General features: G+C 40.9%; 1 protein-coding gene across 4 annotated transcripts in view; it reads left to right on the top strand.

Moving 5' to 3' along the window:
* The window catches only part of LOC126995905 (dynein axonemal heavy chain 5-like), a 237,639-nt gene that overhangs the window by 198,885 nt on the left and 20,176 nt on the right, over positions 1–18,578 (top strand). For all 4 annotated transcript variants that reach the window (XR_007750824.1, XM_050855800.1, XM_050855799.1 and 1 more), the window contains 9 exons: positions 489–711; positions 4,728–4,926; positions 6,857–7,002; positions 13,160–13,375; positions 13,821–14,086; positions 14,627–14,795; positions 15,467–15,622; positions 16,011–16,166; positions 17,810–17,966. Coding sequence is in view for 3 of the 4 variants with exons in the window: in XM_050855800.1 (XP_050711757.1) it covers positions 489–711; positions 4,728–4,926; positions 6,857–7,002; positions 13,160–13,375; positions 13,821–14,086; positions 14,627–14,795; positions 15,467–15,622; positions 16,011–16,166; positions 17,810–17,966 (1,688 nt within the window). In the remaining variant the exon portion in view is untranslated. The remainder of the gene's footprint in view (positions 1–488; positions 712–4,727; positions 4,927–6,856; positions 7,003–13,159; positions 13,376–13,820; positions 14,087–14,626; positions 14,796–15,466; positions 15,623–16,010; positions 16,167–17,809; positions 17,967–18,578) is intronic.

Here is an 18,578-nt window from a genome sequence, read left to right as displayed (position 1 = left end):
ATGTCTCATTTTGATGGAAGTGAAGCTGTCCCACTCTCATCATTTTCTAGTTTGTTATGTGTTACTTAGAATGACATCTCTGTATAAACCTAACTTTAGTATATCAATTTATAGCTATTGATACATTCAAGTGATCATACTTTAAGCTCATAGATAAGTTAACAAAAGGTGAGTACAGATGAGTTTAGAATTATAGAAACAGCTTAATCCATCCGCTGCAATTGCCACGGATTTCGCCTTCACTGGTAGCCTGGTGACATATACTCCCAAGTCTTTCTCTGCCTCTGTGGTGGATAGTGGAGTGTTTCCCATGTGGTAATGGTGTGCTGGATTTCCTCTCCCAAGGTGCATGACTTTACATTTTTCTTCATTGAATTACAGCAGCCACTTTTTGTTCCATTCTTGTCGCTTGGTGATGTCCTCTTGTAGGAAATCCACAGTCAAGGGGTTAATGGAGTCACCCACCAATCCATTCTCTCACTATACAGGTACCGGCGGGCAGCTCATGTCACCCCCAAGTCCTTCCTCTCCTTCATCAGCATCTACAAGAAAATATATAACGAGAAGCGTGAGGAGATAGGCGAGTCTGCTACCAGGATGACATCTGGCCTGGACAAGCTGCAGGAGGCGTCTGTGGCTGTGGAGCGTCTCAGGGAGGAACTTTCGGTCATGGAGGCAGAGCTGGCAGTGGCCTCGGAGAAAGCACAGAAGGTGGGTGGAGAATTATCGTCCTTCTTTAAAGCTGCAGAAAACATCAGCTGAATTTCCTTTTGTTGGTTTGTGGTACTGTGTCCTTTTTTGTTTGTGGTACTATATGGTCTTTTTTATATTTGTTTATGGTACTGTATGTCCTTTTGTTTGTTTGTGGTACTGTATGTCCTTTTGTTTGTTTGTTTGTGGTACTGTATGTCCTTTTGTTTGTTTGTGGTACTGTATGTCCTTTTGTTTGTTTGTTTGTGGTACTGTATGTCCTTTTGTTTATTTGTGGTACTGTATGTCCTTTTGTTTGTTTGTTTGTGGTACTGTATGTCCTTTTGTTTGTTTGTTTGTGGTACTGTATGTCCTTTTGTTTGTTTGTGGTACTGTATGTCCTTTTGTTTGTTTGTTTGTGGTACTGTATGTCCTTTTGTTTGTTTGTTTGTGGTACTATATGTCCTTTTGTTTGTTTGTGGTACTGTATGTCCTTTTGTTTGTTTGTTTGTGGTACTGTATGTCCTTTTATGTTTGTGGTACTGTATGTCCTTTTTTGTTTGTTTGTGGTACTGTATGTCCTTTTTGTTTGTTAATGGTATTGTATGTCCTTTTTTGTTTATTTGTGGTACTGTATGTCCTTTTGTTTGTTTGTGGTACTGTATGTCCTTTTGTTTGTTTGTTTGTGGTACTGTATGTCCTTTTTGTTTGTGGTACTGTATGTCCTTTTTTGTTTGTTTGTGGTACTATATGTCCTTTTTGTTTGTTTGTGGTACTGTATGTCCTTTTGTTTGTTTGTGGTACTGTATGTCCTTTTTGTTTGTTTGTGGTACTGTATGTCCTTTTATGTTTGTGGTACTATATGGTCTTTTTTATATTTGTTTATGGTACTGTATGTCCTTTTTTGTTTGTTTGTGGTACTATATGTCCTTTTTGTTTGTTTGTGGTACTGTATGTCCTTTTGTTTGTTTGTGGTACTGTATGTCCTTTTTGTTTGTTTGTGGTACTGTATGTCCTTTTTGTTTGTTTGTGGTACTGTATGTCCTTTTGTTTGTTTGTGGTACTGTATGTCCTTTTGTTTGTTTGTTTGTGGTACTGTATGTCCTTTTGTTTGTTTGTTTGTGGTACTGTATGTCCTTTTGTTTGTTTGTGGTACTTTATGTCCTTTTGTTTGTTTGTGGTACTTTATGTCCTTTTGTTTGTTTGTGGTACTGTATGTCCTTTTGTTTGTTTGTGGAACTGTATGTCCTTTTGTTTGTTTGTGGTACTGTATGTCCTTTTGTTTGTTTGTTTGTGGTACTGTATGTCCTTTTGTTTGTTTGTGGTACTGTATGTCCTTTTGTTTGTTTGTGGTACTGTATGTCCTTTTGTTTGTTTGTGGTACTTTATGTCCTTTTGTTTGTTTGTGGTACTGTATGTCCTTTTGTTTGTTTGTTTGTGGTACTGTATGTCCTTTTGTTTGTTTGTGGTACTGTATGTCCTTTTGTTTGTTTGTGGTACTGTATGTCCTTTTGTTTGTTTGTGGTACTGTATGTCCTTTTGTTTGTTTGTGGTACTGTATGTCCTTTTGTTTGTTTGTTTGTGGTACTGTATGTCCTTTTGTTTGTTTGTGGTACTGTATGTCCTTTTGTTTGTTTGTGGTACTGTATGTCCTTTTGTTTGTTTGTGGTATTGTATGTCCTTTTGTTTGTTTGTGGAACTGTATGTCCTTTTGTTTGTTTGTGGTACTGTATGTCCCTTTTTGTTTGTTTGTGGTACTGTATGTCCTTTTTTGTTTGTTTGTAGTACTGTATGTCCTTTTTTGTTTGTTTGTAGTACTGTATGTCCTTTTTTGTTTGTTTGTGGTACTGTATGTTCTTTTGTTTGTTTGTGGTACTGTATGTCCTTTTTTGTTTGTTTGTGGTACTGTATTTCCTTTTTTGTTTGTTTGTGGTACTGTATGTCCTTTTTGTTTGTTTGTGGTACTGTATGTCCTTTTATGTTTGTTTGTGGTACTGTATGTCCTTTTTTGTTTGTTTGTGGTACTGTATGTCCTTTTTGTTTGTTAATGGTACTGTATGTCCTTTTTTGTTTGTTTGTGGTACTGTATGTCCTTTTTGTTTGTTAATGGTACTGTATGTCCTTTTTGTTTGTTTGTGGTACTGTATGTCCTTTTTTGTTTGTTTGTGGTACTTTATGTCCTTTTTGTTTGTTTGTTTGTGGTACTGTATGTCCTTTTTGTTTGTTTCTTTGTGGTACTGTATGTCCTTTTTGTTTGTTTGTTTGTGGTACTGTATGTCCTTTTTTGTTGGTTTGTGGTACTGTATGTCCTTTTTGTTTGTTTGTGGTACTGTATGTCCTTTTGTTTGTTTGTGGTACTGTATGTCCTTTTGTTTGTTTGTGGTACTGTATGTCCTTTTTGTTTGTTTGTGGTACTGTATGTCCTTTTGTTTGTTTGTGGTTCTGTATGTCCTTTTTGTTTGTTTGTGGTACTGTATGTCCTTTTTGTTTGTTTGTGGTACTGTATATGTCCTTTTGTTTGTTTATGGTACTGTATGTCCTTTTATGTTTGTTTGTGGTACTGTTTGTCCTTTTTGTTTGTGGTACTGTATGTCCTTTTTGTTTGTGGTACTGTATGTCCTTTTTTGTTTGTTTGTGGTACTGTATGTCCTTTTTTGTTTGTTTGTGGTACTGTATGTCCTTTTTGTTTGTTTGTGGTACTGTATGTCCTTTTTTGTTTGTTTGTGGTACTGTATGTCCTTTTTGTTTGTTAATGGTACTGTATGTCCTTTTTTGTTTGTTTGTGGTACTGTATGTACTTTTTGTTTGTTAATGGTACTGTATGTCCTTTTTTGTTTGTTTGTGGTACTGTATGTCCTTTTTGTTTGTTAATGTTACTGTATGTCCTTTTTGTTTGTTTGTGGTACTGTATGTCCTTTTTTGTTTGTTTGTGGTACTGTATGTCCTTTTTTGTTTGTTTGTGGTACTGTATGTCCTTTTTGTTTGTTTGTGGTACTTTATGTCCTTTTTGTTTGTTTGTGGTACTGTATGTCCTTTTTGTTTGTTTGTGGTACTGTATGTCCTTTTTGTTTGTTTGTGGTACTGTATGTCCTTTTTTGTTTGTTTGTGGTACTTTATGTCCTTTTTGTTTGTTTGTGGTACTATATGTCCTTTTTTTTTGTTTGTGGTACTGTATGTCCTTTTTTGTTTGTTTGTGGTACTGTATGTCCTTTTTTGTTTGTTTGTGGTGCTGTATGTCCTTTTTTGTTTGTTTGTGGTACTGTATGTCCTTTTTTTATTTGTTTGTGGTACTGTATGTCCTTTTTGTTGGTTTGTGGTACTGTATGTCCTTTTTGTTTGTTTGTGGTACTGTATGTCCTTTTTTATTTGTTTGTGGTACTGTATGTCCTTTTTGTTGGTTTGTGGTACTATATGTCCTTTTTTATTTGTTTGTGGTACTGTATGTCCTTTTTATTGGTTTGTGGTACTGTATGTTCTATTTGTTGGTTTGTGGTACTTTATGTCCTTTTTTATTTGTTTGTGGTACTGTCTGTCCTTTTTTATTTGTTTGTGGTACTGTATGTCCTTTTTGTTGGTTTGTGGTACTGTATGTTCTATTTGTTTGTTTGTGGTACTGTATGTCCTTTTTTATTTGTTTGTGGTACTGTATGTCCTTTTTGTTGGTTTGTGGTACTGTAGTTCTATTTGTTGGTTTGTGGTACTTTATGTCCTTTTTGTTTGTTTGTGGTACTGTATGTCCTTTTTTGTTTGTGGTAAATCATTGAATAGGTTAAGCAGAATATTTTACAAGTCTGCCATAGAGGTCATAGTATAAGTGAATTACCAGCTCCTTCCCTTTACTGTGACTTTTGTTCAGTAATTCTAGTGGTTCAATATGTTCTTCACTGCACTAGAGCCATATAGAACAAAGGTGGAAAATAAAGTTGTAAGGTGTATCTTATAAACTGGCAGGAAAAATACAGGTAATAAATATAATTGGTAGAAAAGTTGATGAATTCCTTATATGTGAGATGAAAGCCAGTGTGTTTGTGACCCAGATCCTTGAGGTAGTGACCCGACGAGCTGAAGAGGCAGAGACCATCAAGGAGGAGGTGGAGAAGGTGCGAGACAAGGCTCAGGCGCTCGTCAACGACATCGCCAAAGACAAGTCCCTGGCCGAGGAGAAACTGGAGGCAGCTCGGCCCGCCCTGGAGGAGGCTGAGGCTGCGCTGAACACCATCAAGCCAGCACATATAGGTAACCTTCTCTTTGGCCTCTCACTAGTGGATGTTTGTTGTCTATTCATCTTTTTCTTATTGATAAAGGAGACAGATCAAAGGACGAACAAAAAACTGGCCAAAAAAATGCTTCTTTTAGACCAGTGGTTCCCAACCCATGGTCTGCGGACTGGTGCCGGTACATGGCTTATGATTTGCTGGTCTGCCAAATTGGTTTACTAGTGACTTTTTATTTTGTTCATGATTACGAGTAATATGCATATACAGTCGTCCCTCAAATAGTACGGTTTTCAATAGTACAGTTTCGGTTTTATGCCGATTGTCATGGAAGATTTTTTTTAGGATTTTTAAATTTCCCGCTCGTCACACCAAGTAGCCATGGCATAAGTGGCAACACTGTTCTACCAAAACACCTGCTGAAAGCACCCCAAAGTGTTTGAGATAGGTGTTCACCTTGCAGAAAAATTCAGATTTAGAAGTTACGTTTTGGGATGAATTACGTTGCCGTAGGGAGAGCATACCACGTGAATGAGAGCAGTGTTTGCTGTATCTATCATCTTGGTCTTGGTCTTGGTTCGGGAGGTAGTTGTCCCTTTCGGTCCCAACTACAGCCTTTGAAACAGCTTCCTCCTTCAGGGCCAACACCCTGAAAATCATAGTGTAAAAGAAATTCTTGCCCCAGTAACTGCCAGTGCTCCAAGAGTGCTGCAAGAGTGAAGATAAAGGCCGTCGTTTTACTAAGCCTCGTCGTTGCTATGGTAACGGCGTCTCACTCGCAGCAAAATGGCGTACGCTGATTTTCCTGGCGACGTTTAACATGCATTACTAGCTGTCCTGGCTGACGAACTCCTTACAACAGAAGATGAAAAGGAAGCTGCAGTGGTTATGGGGCACAGAGAGGTGAAATGCAATGGAAACACTTATATGTGTTTGTTTGGGCCTCCATATTGCTGATGACGTCATCACAGCACGAAGGCGCTCCACCTCTCAAAGCCAGTAGCCAGCAGACGTGCTGAGTTGGCAACTCGTGCTGCCGCGTCACACGTTTGAGAGCACTCGGGACATTCCGAGAGTCCCGATTCTCTCTCAAACACAGCCCAGGAGTGTTTCTAAGGGGGGCACTAATTTTATACAGATTTTTGAATAGTAAGGGAGTCCTGGGTCCCTAACCCCCATACTATTTGAGGGATGACTGTATATGTATTTCTAATTTAATTTGTAAAACATAAGATATATTACATTTTGGTGTACTGATAGACCTTGAAATAGGTACATGAATCTATCACCATGACAGCTGGTCTTTTCCATGTCTATTGCAGTACTAAGTGCTGTAGTTAGTGTAGTATTTTTCCCTCATGGCATCCATTTGAATAATTTAGCCTTTATATTCACTTTACTTTGTATAATGTGAAACATTACATTACATGGTATTGTCCCAGTGAATTTTAAATTGCTAAAAAAATAAAACATGTATTTGGAATATATAAATGTCAGTGTATACTTGGATCTATGCCTATGGTACTGGTCCGCAGAATTTTTTTCATTTGCTCGACTGGTCCGTGGCTTTGAAAAGGTTGGGAACCACTGTTCTAGACAACACAGAAAGATGACAAAAAGATGATTGAATTTAGCTCGAGGGTGTCTTGATATTCCCCTCATGAAGTTCAAATCATAGGTGAGGTATAGATAATATAGATAGACAGCTGTTCCAGAGTGTACGAGTGAGAAAGATGAAAGAATGAAGATACGGATTCACTCTTGCATTAGGAAGTTGGGCTGCATAGAGATGAAATTGAGTGAAAATTCACGTGCAGAAAAGGTGGAGGCATGCATTTCATAAGTTTGTTAAAGCAATTAGCATATAAACAGCAATTAATAATAGGTTAGTTCCATAGGTTCAAGATCATTTACAGCCAGAGTCCAGGCAATAGCATTTTTTCACCTTTCAGCCACCATCCGTAAGCTGGGCCGGCCTCCACACCTCATCATGCGCATCATGGACTGTGTGTTGCTGCTGTTCCAACGCCACGTGCAGCCTGTCAAGCCCGACCCCATCGTCCCGTGCCCCAAGCCCTCCTGGTCCGACAGCCTCAAGGTAGGACTGGTATAGTGTGTGTGGAAAGGAAAGTGGTGAGTGCATTGTTCAAGTAAAAAGCTGATTATTGGTTGGAAGGGAAAAATTACCAGAAAATGAGGAGGTAGGTACGTGGAAAAGAAAAGTATCGAAAACATTGTTCAAGTGAAAAGCTGATTTATCATCAGAATAGAGAAATTATTATCAAAAGAGCAGGATGAAGTTAGCTGATGGATAGTTGAAAGGTAACAATGAAAAGGTTGGGATTCAGTTGATGGATAGTTGAAAGGTAACAATGAAAAGGTTGGGATTCAGCTAATGGATAGTTGAAAGGTAACAATGAAAAGGTTGGGATTCAGCTGATGGATAGTTGAAAGGTAACAATGAAAAGGTTGGGATTCAGCTGATGGATAGTTGAAAGGTAACAATGAAAAGGTTGGGATTCAGCTGATGGATAGTTGAAAGGTAACAATGAAAAGGTGAATTGTTTTCACCTCAAGGAACTAGACGTCCCTGCCCTGCATAGTCTCAGGTCACCCTTGGACAAGGTGTAATACCTGATCTGTCTCCCGTGCCAGGGTCACGGTGAAGCCTCTGGGCAGCAGCAGTGGTGGATTGGACTGCAGGCAGAGGATCTCTTTATGAGACAATGGCTGGAGTTCCAGGGTCCTAGTCAGCTGGACCGTGCCTAATTATTTAGGCCTGCGGTGTAGAGGAGTGTGGCGACCTCTACACTAAAAAAAGCCTCCCTGGGAACCAGTTGTCGGTGTGAGCTCCCCGTCCCTCCCCTCTATCGACGGTACTCCCATCTCTATTCTGCATAACAGCTGGTTCTTGTTTTCTCCTGAAAGAGATGTCTTCCGTGGGCCATTTGAGGTTGTACCTCCCGGCTTCTAGGTGGAGTTTCTGAGGGTTTTTCTTATACTCAAGGAATATTTCAGTCTTTTGGTCTCTCAGGAAGGGCATCTGATACTCTCTAGAGTTGGTGGAGAACACCTGGTGACAGGTGCCACTGGCCAGGCCTCGAAAGGGTCGCAGAGTTGTGTTAGACGTTTCGGAAAGTGGGAACGAATTGCTGGTTCCTCTCCTCCATTGCCAGCTCTGCTCTGTGTGACTACGCCGGCCCCGTGCTATGGGACAAAACTTCGAGGACAATAGCTGAAAAGCGCCGGGTTGTGAAAGTCTCTCTCGTGACCGAGGCTCAGGACAAGCGATTGGTCTTTGAGGCGTTTTCAAGACCCTGTGGGAGCGAACTCCCAGTGTTGGAGGCATCTAACACAGCAGCATCTATTTTCCATGCACAATTTTTATACAATTCAATTTATGGTCACAATTTAAGTTATTTTAAAAGCGCTTTTAATATTTGCCCAAACTGTAAACTCGCTTAAATTTCTAACAATGCCTTCGAACCTTAAGTGTGACGTCTGTCCCGGACGTTTTGCAACTCAGTTCTTCCAGCTGAGTAAAACTTGCCGCCTCTGCGTTCAAAGATTACATCTTCAGAAGGCCGTGACTGAATGGAAAGTCAAGCACAATGATCTTGAAAAGAAATTTGTAGCCCTTCAGGAATTTGTTTTAACTAATGTGGCAGTGACTCCACCATCGATGGTGGAGAGGCCCTCCACTGAGACTGTGCCCTCTCCAGACGACCCTCCTGCTTCACGGGAGGACGTGTTACCTGCCTCACAGGTTGACTCCCAGTCTGCCTCACAGGATAACCCCCAGCCTGCCTCACAGGCTAACCCCCAGCCTGCCTCACAGGCTAACCCCCAGCCTGCCTCACAGAACAACCGCCAGCCTGCCTCACAGGCTAACCCCCAGCCTGCCTCACAGGCTAACCCCCAGCCTGCCTCACAGAACAACCGCCAGCCTGCCTCACAGGCTAACCCCCAGCCTGCCTCACAGGCTAACCCCCGGCCTGCCTCACAGAACAACCGCCAGCCTGCCTCACAGGATGACCCCCAGCCTGCCTCACAGGCTAACCCCCAGCCTGCTTCACAGGCTAACTCCCAGCCTGCCTCACAGGACAACTTCCAGCCTGCCCCACTTAACGCTTCTCTTCCTGCTTCACAGGATGTCGGGTTCCAACCTGTAAGGAATGGAGCCAAACCGAAGCAGGCAACCAAGGATTTACTGACCCCCACTACCTTCAATAGGTTCCAGGTGCTGGCAGACACCATGGAGGATGAGTTCGAGACTCGCCTAGTTGGGGACTCCATGGTGCGTGGCCAGCTGGTTGAGTTCTGTGGTCGTTCATCAAACGGCCGCAGAAAACGTTACTGCTATCCAGGTGCCAGACTGGACGACATCACCGCAGCTTGCGATGATGTCACGAGAAATGCCGACCGAAACACTCTCTTTGTCATTCACGCGGGGACAAATGACGTAAAGACAACCCTTTCTGAGGAACTGCTTGAGAAATACCGCCGCATGATCAAGCAGTATAAACGTAAAACGGATGCCAGTAACATCATAATCTCAGGAATCCTCCCGAGGGTCGGTGCCGAATCTAGCTTTTACAGTAAGGCCTTCAGCACAAACAACAGACTTCAGTCCCTTTGCTCACAAGAAAACGTCCAGTTCGCTAACTTGTGGAACAATTTTTACTACGATTCAGACTTGTTCCTTCCTGATGGCATTCACTTAAACCCTGTTGGAGCAGCCCGTTTCGGGAGGCTGCTCTGTGACCAAGTGGCTCTTCGAAAGCCAAAAAACGCGGAGGCGAGAACACCAGCAGCTCCACCGTAAGGGTGCACTCAACTCGCAAAACTCCCAACTCGAATCACATTAAAGCTTGCTATGTAAACGCTCGTAGCCTACGTAACAAATTTGAAGACTTATAAGTCCTCGCAGCTACAAATCATTATCACATCATCGGAGTCACAGAATCTTGGATAGACACTTCAAATAGAGATTTCATTGTGGAATATAGATTACCGGGTTATACCATCTTTAGTCATGAAAGAGAGAACAGACAGGGTGGAGGCGTTATCTTTTATATCCACAACTCTCTCCATCCAGTATCCGTGAAAACAGATATTATAACCAATGTAGACACGGTCTTCATTGAAATTAAAAATAAATCTCGTAAAATAGTAATTGGACTTATCTACAGACCGCCAAGGCAGACTCTTGATATCGACCACGCATTAAGTGAATTATTATTAGAAACAAGTAGCAGTTGCGAGGCAGTAATTGTTGGGGACTTTAACTTGCCAGTGAAAAGATGGGGTGAACCGTTGAACTGTCATACAGGGCTCGACCTGTACACAAATTTACTAGAAAGTGATTTACATCAACACGTTCAAGAACCGACTCGGAAAATAATATACTTGACCTTATCTTTTCAACGACAGCTGATTTAGTTAACGAAGTAAATGTTGGTCCAATTTTTAGTTCTAGCGATCACCGAACAATCACATTCAGCATCAATATGAAAGAAAGTAAAGTAACTCCTAGTAAAGAAAAGGTGCCTGATTATCAGAGAGCGAATATCGTAAGACTCCGATCAATTCTAAATAATTCTGACTGTACTGAAATCACGGCGGAAACAGATATTGATAAATCTTGGGGGACCTTCACCACAATATTGAACAATGCCATAAGCATATGCGTACCCTATCGTAACAGACGTTCAGCTTCTAAGAAGAAACCCAAATGGTGGAATAACGAAATTCAAAATAGCCTATCTCTTAAAAAACGCGTATACAGTAAGTACATATCATCTCAGAGCGAGGCTGACAAACTAGAGTTGGACAGAATTCGCCGCGAAACCAAGAAATTAATAAAACAAAGCAAGAAAAATCTTGAAGAATATATAGCGGAAACAAGTAAATCTAATCCTAAAGAATTTTTCAGCTATGTAAATAATAAAAAGTCACTCACTTGTGGTATCGGACCGCTTGCTAATGAAAATGGTAACCACACGAACGATGAAAATGAAATGGCTACAATCCTAAATAACTTTTTTGCATCCGTATTTACCGACGAAGATTGTTTATCACCTCAACCGCCGGAGGTTAGAAGGACCGAAAAGATGTTAAGTGGCGTGCTCATCGTAGAAAGTGACATTTTACGCACAATTGAAAAGATTAAAGTAAGCAAAGCTCCTGGTCCAGACAAAATTACCCCTAGGGTCTTAAAAGAAATCAAACATCAAATTTGTAAACCGCTCTCCATCATATTCAATAAATCTTTAACAGCTGGAAAAGTTCCGTCGGATTGGATACAAGCAAATGTCACACCAATTTTCAAAAAGGGGGACAAGTTTCATCCAGGAAACTATCGACCAATTAGCCTGACATCGATTGTTTGTAAGTTAATGGAGACTATCATTCGCGACAATATGGTGAAATTCTTCGAAGAAAATAATATAATAAATAATTCGCAACATGGCTTCCGTAGTAAACGTTCGTGTTTGACTAACTTACTTGATTTTTTTCACTATATTTTTGAGGTGTTCGATGAAAGCAGATCAGTAGATATCATATATCTGGATTTTCAAAAGGCATTTGATAAGGTCCCCCACCAACGATTGCTCAGCAAACTACTGGCGCACGGTATCTCGGGTAACATTCACAATTGGCTTGCGGACTGGCTCTCTGAGCGGAAACAGAGAGTAGTTCTAAACGGTGTTACATCTAACTGGCTCGATGTCAAAAGCGGCGTACCTCAAGGATCAGTGCTTGGCCCCATGCTCTTCTTAATTTATGTTAATGATATCAATGATGGGCTCACTTGCAAAGTATCAAAATTTGCTGATGACACAAAAATTGCTAGTAAAGTAACTGCGACACTCGACGAAGAAGCTTTACAATCAGATATAGATCGACTTGCACGTTGGGCCAATCAATGGCAAATGAAATTTAACGTTGAGAAATGTAAAGTGTTGCACATCGGAAAAAATAACAATCGCGTTCGGTACGTAATGAATGGCCAACAACTTTCTGCAGTAAGTAAAGAAAAGGATCTTGGAATCACTATATCAAGCGATTTAAAGCCCGTTCAGCATTGTTCAGAGGTAGTTAAAACTGCAAACAAATTGGTTGGCTTCATCGGACGAGTCTTTAATAATAAATCGGAAAAAGTAATACTAAAACTGTTTAATTCGTTGATTCGACCCCGTCTAGAGTACTGTGCACAGTTTTGGTCTCCCTACTACAGAAAAGACATAGAAAAGTTGGAACGGGTTCAACGAAGAGTAACAAAGATGATTCCTAGGTTGAGAAATTTGTCATATGAACAAAGGCTTAAAGAAGTACATTTATTCAGCCTATCAAAACGAAGAATGCGAGGCGATCTAATAGAAGTGTTTAAAATGTTCAAAGGATTCAGTGATATTAATGCGGAAGATTACTTTACAATTGATCGATCAAATAGAACAAGAAGAAATCACAATTTGAAGATAAGTGGTAAAAGATTCTCGTTGCACGAAGCTAAACACTTCTTCTTCAATCGAGTTGTTAATGTTTGGAACTCTCTACCTTGTGATGTCGTTGATAGTACAACAGTTACGGCCTTCAAGAATAGATTAGACAAGTGTTTTGAATCCAACCAGCAACTAAGATATTACTCATTGTCGTAATAACGTTAAGTTCTTTCGAATACTGGTGTCCTTGTCCGCTTTTATCGCCCGGTTAGTGGTAGCAGTAATGGTAGTTCTTTCCTCTTTCCTACATAAATTCCATGCAGTTTTTCCATGCTGCATGGTTCTTTTTCCTTTCCTGCCAGCTTTGGCTGGAGGGATGGGGGGGTGGGGAGGAGCCTTCGCCTTTGCTGTCCTTCATCTTCCACCTTTGATTAGATAGTTAGTGTAGCTTGTCACAAACAACCTCGTAAGGACCAGCAGGTCTGCTGTTGTTTGTTCTTCCTTTGTGTTCCTTTGTGATGGATAGTTGAAAGGTAACAATGAAAAGATTGGGGGAGTGTCAGTCACATGTACTATCTTGAAAGCCTCAGCAGAAATAAAAAGAAAGTTAGTACTAGTAAATTAGTTACTCAGAAATTGGTATTAGTACTAGTGAATATATCATGCATATGGAATACAGGAGGTTTTTAGGCTCCATTTTGGGGGAAAAGAGTGCATTTTATATTCCAAAAGTTACAGTAACTTTTCAACTAGAAGGAAATAGTAATAGACAGCCACAGGACAGAATACTTAACATTTAACTCCCTCCAGATGATGGCCAGCACAACCTTCCTCCTGTCGCTGCAAAACTTCCCGAAGGACTCCATTAATGACGAGGTGACGGAGCTGCTGGAGCCGTACTTTGACATGGAGGACTACGACATGGACACGGCCAAGCGGGTGTGTGGCGACGTGGCCGGCCTCCTCTCCTGGACACGGGCCATGGCAGTCTTCTTCGGCGTGAACAAGGAGGTGCTGCCGCTCAAGGTAACATCACAGCAGGAGGCGACAGACTTGACTTTTTTATTATTATTATTTTTATATAGCAAGGGAGGCAGATCAAGGGAAAGAACAAAAACAGCAACAGAAAGCCCCCTAGACTCTGGTCTAACAAAAGAAAAAAGAGAGTTGTTTTATACCATGTTATCTGTGTAGCTGTGACCTGTTTTTGCTATGGATACTTTTTGCTGTTAGATAAAGGAAAAACATAATTGAGTTGTGATATGCAGAAAGGGTTACAGGTAAAGACATTGAATTTTCAGTTTGAGTTGTTTTATACCATCTCTAGCTTCCAACTGTTCTTGCTGTGGATACTTTTTTATCATTAGAGAAAGGAAATAACATGATTAAATTGTGTTATACAGTAAATACGTACAGGAAAAACTATGTCCTGGAAACGTGAAATGCTTATACGTACCCTTCTTTGTGGCAGTCCAACTTAGCACTGCAGGAGGCTCGTCTACGCCTGGCCATGGGTGACCTGGAGCGTGCCCAGGCAGTGCTGGATGACAAGCAGAGGGAGCTGGACGTGGTGCGAGGACAGTACCAAACAGCGCTGGCGGAGAAGCAGAAGCTCATTGATGCCGCCAATGTGTGTCGCAGGAAGATGCAGGCGGCGGCGACACTCATCAACGGACTGGCTGGGGAGAAGGTGCGCTGGACCAAGCAGAGCAAGTCCCTGAGGCAGCAGCTGGGAAGGTGAGGGAAGTCTTCTGTGTGACTTTGGATTAAGTCTTGCTATTGTTAATGTACTGTGCCAGCATGTATTCATATTGGTTTAGGCTACCCTTGAAAAACGAACTGTAGTAGAAAATTAAATGAACTAAGTATTGTCAAAGTAAAGAGCAGTAAGCATTCTTTGTATTGACTGTAGTGAATTTTTTTATATCTCCCGTCAAGTTTTCATAGTATAAGATTTCCTGATATAAGTACTAATTGGTATGGAGTGTATTAATTGGTAAATGTGCCAGTTTTGAAACATTACTGCTTCTTATAAGTGCTAGGAACTAAAGAACATGGAAGGAAGCAGGTGATAATGACACTCATATATTATATTTCAAAGGCAAGAATGTTAGGAGAGTGGGTCTGTAGGCAGGCAAGAATTAAGCATGTAAGAATGAGAAATTGAGATTATTCTTATGATGGCCACCTTATCATGGAGTTAATATGGAACAGGGATCAGGACATGTTAGAATAAAGAAGACCAAGTGGTTGGTAATGCTAATATTCGCCCTTCAGGTTGGTTGGCGACGTCCTGCTGACCACGGCCTTCCTGTCCTACGCGGGTCCCTTCAACCAGGAGTACCGCACCAAGATGATCAAGATGTGGCGGTCCCTCTTCCACACACGCAGCATCCCCTACACCACTGACTTGGACATCACCTCCTGGCTCATCGACAACGCCACGGTATGCTACACTCAGGACAATTTCTGCTGCTGTTTCCTGCTTTTGTATTGTCTTTCTCAAACTGTTAAGGACAATTTCTGCTGCTGTTTCCTGCTTTTGTATTGTCTTTCTCAAACTGCTAAGGACAATTTCTACTTCTGTTTCCTGCTTTTGTATTGTCTTTCTCAAACTGCTAAGGACAATTTTTACTGCCATTTACTACTTTCATGTATAATTCTCCTCAAGCTGCTTCTTCAACTTGTCTTGTTCCTATTTTTTCCTGCCATTTACTGCTTTTTTATTCTCTTCAAGTTACTCCTTCACCTCCTCTTGTTCTTTCTTCAGCTGTTTCTTTTTCCTTGTGTGTGTGTGTGTGTGTGTGTGTGTGTGTGTGTGTGTGTGCTTCAACTCACTACTCACAGGACAATTTCTTCTGCTATTTACTCCTTTCATATTATTCTCTGCTATCTGCCTCTATATCTTGTCTTAGTTCCTTCTACAGCTGTTTCCTTTCCCTTATATGTGTGTGTGTGTTTCAACTCTCTACACTTAGGACAATTTTTACTGCTTTCATATTATTCTTCTCAAGTTGCCTCTATAACTTGTCTAGTTCCTTCTACAGCTGTTTCTCTTCCCTCTCATGTGTGTGTGTTTGTGTGTGCGTTTTAACTTTCTACACTTCCTCATGGCAGGTCTCAGAGTGGAACCTTCAAGGACTTCCCAATGATGAGCTCAGCATCCAGAACGGCCTCATCGTGAGCAAGGCGTCCTGCTACCCTCTCCTCATCGACCCTCAAGGACAGGGCAAGATTTGGATCAAGAACAGAGAAGCAATGAATGAGCTACAGGTGAAACTTGATCCATAAAACATCCTTCGTGCTTTTGAAATAACTCTCGGAAAAACTCCCTCATTCTTAGTTTAATTCTTGCCCTGTTCCTCTAAATAAAAAAGGATGGAGGTAGGTCTTTCTTTTGTCTGAGCTACAGGTAAAACATCCTTCATGCTTTTGAATATGCCGTGGCTTATTGCTATCAGTTTCTATCAGTGTCTTTTTATTTGTCCTTGTCACTATGAAGTACAGAAAATAACTAGTAACTCTGTCAAATCCAGCTCATAAATTAAAGTATATATGTGGAAAGGTCCTGGAAATGAGGGTGTCAAAAATTCAGACGTGGCTTATCTCTGTCAGTTTCTCTCAGTGTCTCAGATCAAGTAAAAGCTCCGCCACTTTCCAGATCACGTCGCTGAACCACAAGTACTTCCGCACCCACCTGGAGGACTCGCTCTCCCTGGGCCGGCCGCTGCTCATTGAGGACGTGGAGGAGGAGCTGGATCCCGTCCTGGACAACCTCCTGGACCGTAACTTCATCAAATCTGGCTCAATCCTGAAGGTGAGGGAAAACAATTGCCTGCAGGGGATTAGAGTGGTACACTAAGGAAAATAAAAGGAGTAGTGCTTAGTGGGCTTTTTTTGTTTAATTTATTTTTGCCTTTTAGTTGCTTCCTTTACTGTTAATGAAAAAAAGGTTAACCCGTACAGTGTTTAGTACATACATATACGTACCTCTTAGGGAAGCTCTTTTGAGGGCTTATATGCCCTTTATTTTTCTTTGTGTATGTAGCATTGTTCATTGACAGTAAAGAGGAATAATTTGACAAGTCTTTGTATTTTTAAATGGATGTTAAAGGGTCTTTCTGTACATTTGTCTGCATTCCAACAAAAATCATTATACAAGAAGGTAAGTTACTTTCTTCTAGGTAATTACTCCTTGATTCTATAATCAGTAAGGCATGTGGAATTGTAAATTATGGTTCAGAGTAATCAGAGATGAAAACTTATCGTCGGAAGCTTCATAGTATTATGTTGAGCTTTGTGAACTACGGTTGTAGTACAGACGGCCTTGAAGCGAGCGGTGTTGCCTGATGCGCATCCAGTCATTTTCTTGTACTTACAATTCCTGTTTATTTTTTGAGGTTTTTGTGATGTAAAGAAGTACTTATACATTACTCACGCTTTAGGGTAGTGAGAAGTGTTTATAATGGAAAGAATATAGGCTCTAAAAAAATTTAAAGATAAATTTCCCTTTTCTGGTATGACATTGTTAGCTTTGAGACGGAAAAAAATAAGACAATGAATAATCTCGGGTTGCGTTCCTCGCATATAAATAATATATATATAAAATAATTTATTTTTTTTAACATTTTTTGGGGCAAATAAAAAAAATACGAAAAAAGTGCAACCTGGCATGACCCCTATCGATGACAAAAGACGACACTGTACGGGTTAATAGGATCCAAAATGCTTGACAGGCCCATTTTTCCGGCTGTTTAGGGAGCTCACAATGCCTCTATCATTACATAAAGAAATGAGAAAGGACTAAAGAAGGTGACTGAGAAGATGAACTGAAGAAAAATGAAGGAGACAGAATGGTTAGTGGGATGTAATACACACTGACCAATCTTCTTTAGCCATTATGAGAGGTTACAAATTCATTACACGGTGGCAGAGAGAAAGGTAAAGTTGGGGGCATACGCTATAGCAGCACGTGGCCTCGGTGTTCATATCCGTAACATTGGCCCTTGAGCCTGTGGTGGGAGGGAGCCCATTACCCCGGGACACAGGACCAGTGTGACATCTGGGTTACCACAGTTTACCTTCCCCAGGTTTCCCCAGGTACCCATTTATCGACCAGCCCAAGAGGGAGGATGAACAGCTGGGTGAGCAGCACGCTGACTGCCCGGGCCGGGATTTGAACCCAGGCCCGCAGAGTAGAAGCCAGGCACGCTGACCACTAGACCACGAGGCATAAAATGGAGAAAAGAAAAAGAAAAAGAAAAAAGAAAAAGTGAAAAGACAACATCAATATCTAATATCTATCACCTTCTAACTCCATACTGCTCTTTTTCTAGTAATTTCTCCACTATAACCACCAATCACCTTTTCAGAACAATGTCTTCAACTCTATTCTCTTCCACAAACCTTCCTGCTTGTTTTAATCTTACGATAAGGAGGATAACAAGTGCTTCCCGGCAGGTGGTGGTTGGCGACAAGGAGTGTGACATCATGCCGGGCTTCATGCTGTACATCACCACCAAGCTGCCCAACCCCGCCTACACCCCGGAGGTCTCGGCCAAGACTGCCATCATTGACTTCACTGTGACGGTGCATGGCCTCGAGGATCAGCTGTTGGGTGAGTATTATCCTCCTTGTGCTTTTGTAAAGTGCATTGCTAAAAGATTCCTTCTGTATCTTTTTCTTTCAGTAACGTAAATCTCTGCTGATGATAATTTTGACACTGTAACCATATGGGACATTGAAATAAGGTTAAGTTAATGAAACTAAAGTTAACCTCATATTACTGTGCTGTTATTAGGGTTATAAGCCAATATTTAGAAGTAATGATACCTTCTTAAACTGAGAAAAGGTAGATAATTGTGTTGGGAGAACCAGACTGAGATATGATGCTTTGGGGCAGCAGGTCTTTTATAGTTGATTATGAATTTAACCTCATATTCCTCTGCTGTTATTATGATGTAAACCAATATTTAGAAGTAATGAAACTAACACTAAGGAAAGGTAGATTATTGTGTTAGGGGAACCAGACTGAGACATGAGGATTTGGGGCAGCAGGTCTATTTTGGTTTGTTATAAATTTAACCTCATATTACTCTGCTGTTATTAGAGATAGAAACCAATATTTAGAGATAGCGAAGCATACTAACACTTAAAAAGGTAGATTATTGTGTCATAAGAACCAGACCATAGGTGGGCACGATAACAGAAAACCTTATTCCCGATACCC

This window comes from Eriocheir sinensis, chromosome 9 (assembly GCF_024679095.1).
Source record: "Eriocheir sinensis breed Jianghai 21 chromosome 9, ASM2467909v1, whole genome shotgun sequence".
Lineage (NCBI taxonomy): Eukaryota > Metazoa > Arthropoda > Malacostraca > Decapoda > Varunidae > Eriocheir > Eriocheir sinensis.
The sequence above is the reverse complement of the archived record's forward strand: the minus strand, read 5'-3'. Positions and strand labels throughout refer to the sequence as shown.